The sequence below is a fragment of the Dipodomys ordii genome, unplaced genomic scaffold, assembly GCF_000151885.1.
Source record: "Dipodomys ordii isolate 6190 unplaced genomic scaffold, Dord_2.0 Scaffold14, whole genome shotgun sequence".
NCBI lineage: Eukaryota > Metazoa > Chordata > Mammalia > Rodentia > Heteromyidae > Dipodomys > Dipodomys ordii.
Genome location: NW_012267230.1, coordinates 16,090,027 through 16,100,304, shown reverse-complemented (window position 1 = coordinate 16,100,304; position 10,278 = coordinate 16,090,027). Strand labels below are relative to the sequence as shown.

The 10,278-nt window shown below is 65.5% G+C and overlaps 2 protein-coding genes across 2 annotated transcripts; one reads left to right on the top strand and one right to left on the bottom strand.

The window, feature by feature from the left end:
• Nucleotides 1-1,570, top strand: Haghl (hydroxyacylglutathione hydrolase-like; the record flags this gene model as incomplete). The annotated part of the gene is made up of 6 exons (XM_013011284.1): nucleotides 1-93; nucleotides 182-290; nucleotides 365-468; nucleotides 584-685; nucleotides 915-994; nucleotides 1,222-1,570. Coding segments are annotated over 6 exons (657 nt in total), but the record flags the coding sequence as incomplete, so codon positions are not given.
• Nucleotide 1,571: 1 nt separating this feature from the next.
• Nucleotides 1,572-10,218, bottom strand: Narfl (nuclear prelamin A recognition factor-like). Its single transcript, XM_013011282.1, has 14 exons — nucleotides 10,201-10,218; nucleotides 10,025-10,108; nucleotides 9,679-9,802; nucleotides 7,783-8,170; nucleotides 7,353-7,545; nucleotides 6,278-6,421; nucleotides 5,873-6,005; nucleotides 4,514-4,648; nucleotides 4,195-4,313; nucleotides 3,626-3,755; nucleotides 3,303-3,375; nucleotides 2,877-3,011; nucleotides 2,446-2,603; nucleotides 1,572-2,328 (listed from the first exon to the last, which is right to left on the bottom strand). The coding sequence occupies exons 1-14, from the start codon at nucleotides 10,216-10,218 to the stop codon at nucleotides 2,090-2,092; spliced, it is 2,073 nt and encodes a 690-aa protein (XP_012866736.1). The 3' UTR covers nucleotides 1,572-2,089.
• Between the last annotated feature and the right edge of the window lie 60 nt (nucleotides 10,219-10,278).

Genomic DNA, 10,278 nt, shown 5'->3' with positions numbered 1-10,278 from the left:
CTGGCGCGGCTGCTGCCCGGGCTGGCCGTGCTGGGAGCCGACGAGCGCATCTGCGCGCTCACCCGCAGGCTGGCCCACGGCGAGGAGCTGCTGGTGAGCCTGCGCCGGGCCGGACCCCAGGGAGCTGCCGGGGCTGCTTGCCAGCCCTCAGGCCCTCACGTCCCTTACTCCGGCGCTGCAGTTTGGGGCCATACACGTGCGCTGCCTCCTGACTCCCGGCCACACCTCGGGCCACATGAGCTACTTCCTGTGGGAGGAGGACAGCCCCGACCCACCTGCCCTCTTTTCAGGTGCCCTGTGAGCGGGAACCCGCCACCCTTCCCGGGCACACTGCCCACCTCCTCTGACCCATCTTCCTCCCCAGGAGACGCCCTGTCGGTGGCCGGCTGTGGCTGGCGCTTAGAGGACACTGCTCAGCAAATGTACCAAAGCCTGACGGACATCCTGGGTAGCCTGCCCCCGGAGACGGTGAGTGGGCCCTGGCTCTGTGGCAGGGTTTCCGCACGCCGCGGCCCGGCGTGGACCCCGGCCAGGCCCCAAGCACTCGGACATCCCTGTGCCACGGAGCACCCGCTTTCCGCAGAAGGTGTTTTGTGGGCACGAACACACGCTGAGCAATCTGGAGTTTGCACAGAAAGTGGAGCCCTGCAATGACCACGTGAGAACCAAGCTGGCCTGGGCACAGGTATGGCCGCTCCTCGTCCCCTCCTGCCTGGGAGGGTGTGGTGGGGGCGCTGCCCTGGTTTGACCTCGGGGACCCAGGGGCAGAGCCCCAGGGGTTGGCACCACTGCCACCCGTGGCTGTAGTGGCCTGGGCCTGGGCCTCGCTGCCCAGCGCTGGAGTCCCGGGCGGCGCTGGACGGCCCGTGGCCGTCAGAGGCGTCCTGTGGTGGCGAGGGCCTGTGTCATTGCAGGAGAGGGAGGAGGAGGACGTGCCCACAGTGCCTTCCACCCTGGGCGAGGAGCTCCTGTACAACCCTTTCCTGAGAGTTGAGTGAGTTCGGCTGTGGGGGGCCCGCCGGGGCTCCCTGCGGCACGGGCTGGCCGGGGCCAGTGTCCCGCTGTGCTTGGGGCCCCCATGGCAGTCACTGGGGTAGTGAGGCGGGCGCTCAATGTCCCTGTCCCCGGGAGGCTCATCTGGCTCCCTGACTCTCTTGTCACCCCCCGGCCTGCCCATCCCTGCTCTCCTGGACATCCAGCCAGACCTGCTCTCCCTTATAGGGAGGGGCCCGTACGCCAGTTCACAGGCCAGACAGCCCCGGCCCAGGTCCTGGAGGTGCTCTGCAGGGAGCGGGCAAAGTTCCAGCACATGTCTGAGCCGCCGCAGCCCCAGGCCCGGGCTCTCCTGGCTCTGCAGTGGGGCCTTCTGAGCGCACTCCGGCAGAAGTGAGCCTGAGGACCCCCTCCGGGTCCTCCCCTCCCCTGGCAAGGGACAAGGGCCTCCGCCAGTCCCTGGCCTGGGACTTCTCGCTGGGCTCGGCTGGCCGCCGCGCCGCCCTGGCCTGCTGTTCCAGGAGGCCGCCAGATGCAGGGAGGGGCTTGGTACTGTGAATAAAGTGCTCAAAGCCTGGTTCAGTGATGTGCCAAACGCCATCTGTTTATTAGGACAAGGCCGGACCAGGTGAGGGCCAGACTGGGGACAGCCCAGCCCCCATCTTCCTCACACACACCTGGTTTGAGGGCGCCAGGCACCCCTCCCTTCCAGGCCCCATGTGGGGCAGTCCAGCCCTGTGGCCCTCTGCACTGGCTTCAGGGTTGACCCTGGAGAGCAGGAATGGGGTTCACCAGGAGGGGGTCATCACAGCCAGGAATGGGGCGTCGGTGCCCTTGCAAGTCAGTTCTGGCCAGAGAAGGAGGTTCTGGAAGCTCTCTCTGGCTGCCCCATCCCAGCAGGGCCAGTCCGGAGGCATGGGCTGTGTGTGTGGACCATCCGTGCGAGGCTATCCGTGCACGGGCTGTGTGTGCGGGCCGTCCATGTGAGGTGGCCCCTGGTGAGCGCCACTGGGGCCCAGCACGGTCCTGCAGCTCACTGAGTTTTGGAGAAGGCCCCCGCGGCTGAGCGTGTATGGCCTCGCCGACCGGAAGCAGCCTACCACCGGATGCTGAGGCCTGAGCTGGGCCTCTCCACCGCGTGGTACTGGGTGTGCAGCAGGCGGCCAGCCAGCTCCGAGCCCTCACCCTGCAGCCAGCGCTGGTACAACTCCTGGACTTCAGGTATGTCCTCTGGCGCCCGTGTCCTGACCATGCTGTACTTTCTCTCCACCTGCAGGAGAAGCTGCTTGCTGGGCGTGTCCGCAGCCTTGAGCTGGCCCCCGCCGTTCAAGCAACCTGGGGCAGAGCAGAGCAAGGGTAGGGTAGTTAGGGTGCCAGGCGGGGATCCCAACACCCCCCCCCCCCCCCCCCCCGCACTGGTGGAAGGCCGTCCGCCAGTGCCCAGGCGGCTACCTGACGGGCAGGCCATGATCTCCACGTAGTGGTAGGGGCAGCGGCCCCGCTTCAGCTTCTGTACGAGGTTCTGGATGTTGCGAAAGCCATAGGCCGTGGCGAAGTGCAGCAGCACGTGGCCCTCCCTCTCCAGGGCCACCTCCTGGAAGTCCTTGTTCCTGGTGGAACAGGCTGTGTTTGCGTCACGCCCCCTCCCCTGCGGGTACCCGGCCCCTGGGGAGGCCTGCTGGGGTCCCTGGCTCCTGGCAGCTCCCCCCACGTCCGGTCCAGCAGAACCTCATCCGGCTTTTGGCTTCCTTAACCGCAAGGATGGAGTGCAGCAGGCGGGGTCGGCCGGCCTCTCGGGTGGGGGTCGCACAGCCTGTGAGGAAGCTGTGCGCGTCTCCCCGCCCACCTTGGGGCGGCGCCGGCGGGCAGTGCGCGGCACTCACCTCAGGGGTCTGTAGGTGACCTCGTCCACGTGGATCCCAAAGAGCTCTTGGGCCGCATAGCGGAACACGTGCTCCAGGTACCCTCCGGACCCCCCGCCCCGGTGGCTGGTGGGCTCTTCACACGTGCTGCCGGTCCTGGGGGAAGGGTGTGTCAATGTGCCCCCCCCCAGCCGCCAGCCACTGCGCCGGGCTGAGCCGGGCTGAGCCTTGCCTCCTGTCGCACCTCGGGGCCCTAGGATGGCAGGACCCACCCACACCACCAAGGTCCTGGAAGCTACAAGGCTGGGCTCAGCTATACCCGACGCAGCCCCTGCCTAGCCCAAGCAGGCCACAGTGTACGAAGGCAGAGAGGTGGGACAGGGCCCCCCTCCTCCCCAGGCCATTAGGAAGCCAAAGTGAACGTCCCCAGTGACTGCATAGACTCACAGGCTGTCCAGAGCGGCCGGCTCCAGCTCCAAGAGCGAGACCCCCTCTTCCTCCAGCAGCTGGAAGACTTCCCCTGAAGCGGAACCACAGCGCACAGCTCAGCACGAAGCCATCCAGCGAGCCTGGCTGACCCCTGGACTCTAGGAGGGCTGCCTCAGCCCTGCCGGGCGATGCAGGCTGCTCAGCTCAGAAGCGGGGTGAAGGTTCGAGCCCAGGGATCTGCTGCCTGTCCCCCAACACACATAAGGAGACACGGCGGGGGCCGCAGAGCCCTTGGGGGCGTCCGAGCAACACACTGGCGGGGCGCGCCCTGGAGGCCTCACCTGTGGTGAGCACGCAGTCCACCTCCCGAGCCGGGTGCTCCCGGCTGAGGAAGTCGGGTCTAGATGCTTCCAGCTTTTTGTCATAGCAGGGCATCACCGTGACGTGGTAGACCTTGTCCGGGGTCAGGTGCTGTGGGAACAAGGGCATGGGGGTCTCACCACCTTGGACGGCCTGGCCATGACAGGAGAAGTGGGACCCATGGCTGACCAGGATGTCAGCCGTGAGACCAAGTTTTCAGAAGGTTCTGTGCATGTGGATGCCACGAGGCCGACCTGCAGGAAGGCCAGCTGTGCACACTCTGCACACGGTGCCATGGGCGCTGCGTTGAGTGGCTCCCTCCCGGCCCCCGCTGGCCAGGACCTCAGGCAGAGCCAGGCGGTGTTTACCCAGCGGCCTGTGCGGGCTCCGGCCACCTCTGGGCAAGTGACAAGCACTTCCATCTCAGAGCTGGCCCCTGGCGACACCTGGGCAATGGGGGTGACGGAGAACCCAGACTGTCCACGGCAGCCACCGTGGGGTTCCCGGGCAGCAGGCCCCGCCTCCCCCAGCTCACGGCTCGGGCCGCTACCTGCTGCTGCGTGAAGAAGTCCTTGACCAGGGCGCCCATGACCTGCTGGGGAGAGCGCACCGTGCTAAGGTAGGGGAGGACGAGGCTGCCGTGCGTCTTCTCGGCGTAGCAGATCCAACCTGAGCCAGAGGAGCAAACGGGTGTCGGGGGTGTCGGGGACGCGGGGCAGCAGGGGGGCTCTTAGCAGCTTGGCAGTGACTTGACATTCTGGGGGCGGGACCCTCCCCCAGTGTCACCGCTGTCACGAGGCAGCCGGCCCCGCGGGGCAGGCAACAGCGGGCGACCCGGGGGGCACCTCCACCCTCCGCCCCACGCACACCTGGGCAGGCAGAAGCCAGCACGGGCAAGGCCTCTTTGGAGTCAACCTGGCGTCGGAATCGCCGCACAAACTCTCGCTGGCTCTCCAGGAGGCTGAAGTTCCTGGAGAAGGCGGTGTCGAATACGTAGTGCACCCCTGGAAGTGGAAGTGGCAAGAGGGGGGCGCTTGACACCTCGCCGTGGCAGGAGCCAGCGGGGCAGGGGCTGGCACCGTGGGACACGCTGGTACCACAGGAGGACAACCATCAACAGTGGGGCGCAGATTCCGTTCCCCAGCAGCCACCAGAAGACGCTGCTGCGCACAGCGGTGACCCCGCTTCACCTGCTCCCCAGCACCCACCCACGGGCTCTTCTGCAACCCTTCACTGGAAGTGAGCTCAGCCCGCGACAATGTTCCTCCCACAGATGCCTACCTTACGTGGCCCACCCCGGGTGCCCACGCCCCACCGGCAGAGACCTGAGCCCCCAACCCTGTCCCTGAGATGCCTTGGGCTCATACGCAGCCCGGCTGCCACATGCAGCTCCCACAGGCTGTGCAGAGAGGAGTCCCTGCCCCCAGGACCGGAGCTCGCGTGCCAGGTAACACGCTACCCACTGTCACCATCGGAATCAGGCCTGGGCCCCTGGGGTGCCCGGGACTTGGGTGAGGCCCCAGCACTGTGAAGTCCACAAACCAGACCAGCCATAGCATCAGTGTGCTCCTGAGGGAGCTTGACCCCACGGCCAGTGTCCTGTGGTTGGGCTGTGAGCGCCACGTCCAGCCCCTGGCCCCCTGCCAGGGCCGGCGGCCGGCGGCTGGAAACGGGAGCCCATTGAGCAGGGGTCGCTCTCACAGCACCCACGTCCTCCTGCAGCCCAGCACCCGGCACAGAGCCAGCCAGGGCCGACCCAGGCCGAGCGCCGCGGAACTGCCTTAAAGGCAGGAACCGAGGTCTGGGTGGGAGGTCTGGCCCGAGTTAGCGTGCCTGCCGAGGTCTGGGGGGAGGTCTGGCCCGAGTTAGCGTGCCTGCCGAGGTCTGGGGGAGGTCTGGCCCGAGTTAGCGTGCCTGTCCAGCAAGCACAAGGTCCCGAGTTCAAACTTCACTACAAAAAAAAAAAGCCAACAAAACAACCTCCCAAACCACATCAGAACCCCCAAAGTACAACAGGGAAGGCAAAGCACAAAACCAGAATGCAGAGGGCTTCTCCCGAGACCCTGCCCTCAGCCATCCAGGCAAAACTTCAGGCTGAAGTTAGACTTGAAGCCGAGTCTCTGCTGTGGGGTTCACAGGGAGTGACGCGTGACTCCGGTGGGAAGAGGCCCCGGCACCAGATGCCCTTTTGTTCTGTGGCAGTGACGCACCCCGCGTTCTGTGCCTACCTAATTTCTTAAAGAACGAAGTTAATTTCCTGGCAGTGTCTGTGGGATCCAGCTGAAACCTCACTGCCAGGGACGCCGTGGACTGAGGAGAGACTGACACCACCACCAGCCGCTGCTCACCGGGCGCTGCTGTCTGCAAAGCAAGGGAGGAAGGCCTCTGGCCCCGCAAGCCTGGTGCAGATCCCCAGTGCCCAGCCTGCCGTAGCTGGGCGCCGTCGCTCCAGAGACCGAGGTACACTCACTCAGAACCCAAAGTTCAGGGTCCAGGACTGACAGGTGGAGTGTGAACACATGCTCGGGCAGTGCCCTGGAGACCCACGAGTCCCCTGGGAACGGGTGGGCGGCCGGGGACCAGGTGCCTGGCGGAAACACGGCGGGCTGCGGGGGCCGAGCTCCACAGCTTACCTTATTAGCATCCAGAACTTTCCGCAGCTCCTCGTGGCTCTGCTGGGTGATGAGGACGGTCTCTGCGGAAGTGACGCAGCCGCTGCACGCCAGGCAGTCATTGAGCGAGACCTTGGCTCTCTCCAGCTTCTGGGTCCCACCATCCTGCGGAGGAGAACACGGGTGGAAGGTTCTGTGTGGGGCTCAGAGCCCGCAGGCCTAGGCTCAGCAGGACCTGTCTTCCTTTTATAAACAGCTTCCACGGCAGCTATCTGGGCTGCTTGCCACTCCATTTTCATTTCTACTTTTGGGGTGCTAGGGATTGAACTTGGCCTTATGTGTGCCAGGAAGACACGCTGCCACTGAGCCAAGTCCCTAGCCCTGCTACTCGATCGTCTTCTTTTTTTCCTTTGAGGGGGAAGATAGTAGCAGGGGTTGAGCTCAGGGCCTGGTACCTGCTGGGCAGGTGTTTATCACTTCACTCGTGTACCCAACCCCAACTCGATGTTTTAAAAAACTTCATACTTATGATGGAAATGTTAAGTTTACATCCTAGGTGTTCATATCGATGTCACATTCATTAGCATATCTGAGTGATGTGAACAGGGAGGGCGTGGATTAAGTCAGTGCAGAAAAGTGGACTCGCTCACTCAAGGGTCTGGCGGTCATCCAGCCCCCTGGGTGTGCACTCAGGCTATGAAAGGAGGGGACAAGCCAGGGTGCACAAGAGAGGAGAGACGGTGGCGTGGACAGTAGTGTCAGACTCAACAGAACAGAACAGACCTAGGAGTCAAGATCCTAGAGTTCAAGTCTGAAGACAGTTGGGGTGAATTTTAACACTGTCACACCTAGATCTTATGATTGTTTAATTAGGAAGGAAGTAGGTGTCCTGGTGCCAGAATAGAAAATCTAGGACTGAGGCAGACAGGTCTGCCTGCTGCTAGGCCTGGGTGCCCTACCCCGCCCCTACCCCTGGCCAGTGAGGGGCCAGGAACTGAGGTCTGGGTGGGAGAGGGACTGGTGGGGGAAGCAGAAGACTCAGGGTCACATGTGTCACCGACGAGGTCCTGGAAGTGTCTCAGGTCCCCCAGCTTACAGCATGCACTTGGAAGTAACTTCCGTCGTCCTCAATGTGGATCTTAGCCACGCCACTTCCCGGCTTCTTATCCACCTTCACGGGCTTGATGCAGTCCTGTGCCGGGAGAGACCCAGGCCGGCCTGTGAGGGAGGAAGCCGGGCTCCAAGCAGGCTGCTTGCAGGCCAGGCGGCACCAGGCAGTGGCCCCAGGGCTGCAAACAGGGAGCACCCTCCTGCAGCTGAAACCACACTAGGCTAGGGCTGAGGCCAGGGCAGCCCGAGGGCCAGGCTACAGACCGCCTGCCCGCCAAAGCTCTGCCCACCCTGCCCTCCATCCTAAGTGTGGACAGCAGCATGGCCACCGGCCCTCCGTCTCTGCAGGCGGGGGGAGAGGGGGGGCCGGGGGGGGAGGGGGAGGGAGGGGGCCGGGGGGAGGTGGCACCGCTCACCCTATCCTCCTGCGAGGCCCCTGGGGGTGCAGGGCGCAGGCGCCTCCTGAGGGCCAGGCCGGGGGGAGGGGGGGCCGGGGGGAGGTGGCACCGCTCCCCTGCTCCTCCTGCGAGGCCCCTGGGGGTGCAGGGCGCAGGCGCCTCCCGAGGGCCGGGCCGGGGGGGGCCGGGGGGAGGTGGCACCGCTCCCCCGCTCCTCCTGTGAGGCCCCTGGTCGCCCTGGCGATCTCTGCGCGGTCCAGCTCCCAGGAGTGTGTTGCCTGGCAGCGCTGGGCGTGGCTGGAGCTGGGCGGACAGGCAGCCCGGGTGTGGGTGCAGCGGGTGTGGGAGCGGCAGGGGCCGAGTCCAAGCTTGACCCCAAGGGCCCCGAGCAAGGGCACCCCCAGGGCTGGGCCCAGGCACACAGGTGCAGGGCTGGCAGGCTCGGAGGTGGGTAAGGAGGGAGGGGCTTGCTTCAGGACAGGGCCAGGCGTCCGGGTGCATCCCGCCTGACCCTCCAATCTGTGACAGAGCTGCCCTGGCCCCAGGGCCTTGCCCCCTGCTCCCTCGCACCTCAGGGCCAGCCCTGCTCGGCCTTTGCCAACGCTGGCCCCGGGGTCCCCGCAGGGACCTGAGCCTCAGGGTGCCATGCGCACCGGGAGGCACCGGAAGGCTGGGGGGCGGCGGCGGTGTCCACCGGGCCGAGAACCAGCCCCGGCCCCAACTCTCACCACGGCCAGCCTGGGCAGTGTGGACTCCCTTTGAGGCCAGTTTCTGAGGAATGGGGACAGGTCGATTCCCAGGGCAGCCACAGGCGTGGACCGTGGTTAGGTGCGCCCGGCTGGGGGCCTGGGGCTGCCGAAGGGGAGATGGTGCCCCTCACAAGGCAGCTCCAGACCCCGGGGTGAGCCGGAAGCCGCCCTGCAGGAGGCGGGGGGCTTGGGGGAGTCCCTGTGATGCTCATTTTAGGACAGTGTGGGAGGAAGGTGTGTGCACAGCCCATGCAGGAGGCCAGGCAGCGGGGCCCCACGCCGGAGTCCACGCCGCCCCCTAGTCTGGCCCCACTGTGTCTCACCTCACCAAGAAGGCCATGACCTGCAGGGGAAGGGCTGCGCCAGGCCCAGTCCAGAGACGGGCATCGGGCAGGTGTGCGGCGGGCCCCGCGGTGTGTGGACGTGGCAGGGCTGCGGCCAGCAGCGAGGCCTGCACCACGCAGACGGCTCTGCTAGGCCTGGCTCCCGCCCGCCGGCCGGCCCGGTGCTGACTCCGTGTCTGCTGGCCCAGAGCCCGGGCAGGATGCCCTGTCTGCACAGCGGCTCCGTCCAGGCGGCCTCTGTGACCAACAGCCTGCACCCCTCCCCCTCCCGGTGCCTGCCCCTGTCCGTCTCCTCCCTCTGTCCTCCTGTCTGTCCACAAAGACCCTGCGAGGCCTCCTTGTCCTCTGGGAGGACAGGGGTGGGGACAGGGCTGGCCTCTGCATGGCAGGACCATTTCTGAGGTGGGACAGGTCCTGCTCACCCCTGGGCAGGCTGGGGGGCAGTAACTAGGACTCCCCGGGGACCTGGCCTTGATGGCTTCCCCTCCCGGGGTAGGGGGAGGCGGGCAGAGAGGCTTGGGGGCCTCAGTGTCTGGCCATTGACTAGCCCCGCACAACCCCGTGGTCTTGCTGAGGACAGACAGACACCAGCACACAGGGAAGTGGGAGGGTGGTGCTGCGGGGGTGCCGGGGGTACAGGAAGACCGCCCTCAGCCCCCACCTCCCCGCCCCCTCGGCCTGCTCGCCCCTCCTTCCAGGTGGACGAGGTCCTGGGCTCTGGAGTCGCCTGCGCCAGTTCAGCCTCCGCCCTCCCCAGCTTGCGCTGGCTCCCAGGTCGTCTGGCCTGGGTTCTTGGCCCTGACCCCGAGACAGGCGCCCACCCGCCGAGCCTGGCACGAGAACGAGCCACAGAAGTGTCAGGGTGGACGTGTACGCCGTGAGGACTCGGTGCGACCGCACCAGCCACAGGGAAGAGCGGCCCAGGTGGACGCCGCAGACACTGGGCTGAGGGAAAGGAGCCAGACGCCAGGGCAGACAGAGCACGCCCTGACGCATGAGTGCAGAGCCACCGGCTCCAAGACAGCGAGCACCTACACGTGAGCGTGAAACCATCAGACCCACAAACAGCGTGCGCTTACACGTGAGCGTGAAACCATCAGATCCACAAACAGCGTGTGCTTACACGTGAGTGTGAAACCATCAGATCCACAAACAGCGTGCACTTACACGTGAGCGTGAAACCATCAGATCCACAAACAGCGTGCGCTTACACGTGAGCGTGAAACCATCAGATCCATAAACAGCGTGCACCTACACGTGAGCGTGAAACCATCAGATCCACAAACAGTGTGCACCCACACGTGAGCGTAAAACCATCAGATCCATAAACAGCGTGCGCTTACACGTGAGCGTGAAACCATCAGATCCACAAACAGCGTGCGCTTACACGTGAGCGTGAAACCATCAGATCCACAAACAGC

Excerpts from the sequence above, each read along its gene's own strand:
- Narfl (XM_013011282.1), bottom strand. Across the intron at positions 6,422-7,352 it reads GTTACTTCCAAGTGCATGCT|GATGGTGGGACCCAGAAGCT; the intron begins GTAAGCTGGGGG and ends TCTCCTCCGCAG. Across the intron at positions 2,604-2,876 it reads GTCACCTACAGACCCCTGAG|GAACAAGGACTTCCAGGAGG; the intron begins GTGAGTGCCGCG and ends CTGTTCCACCAG.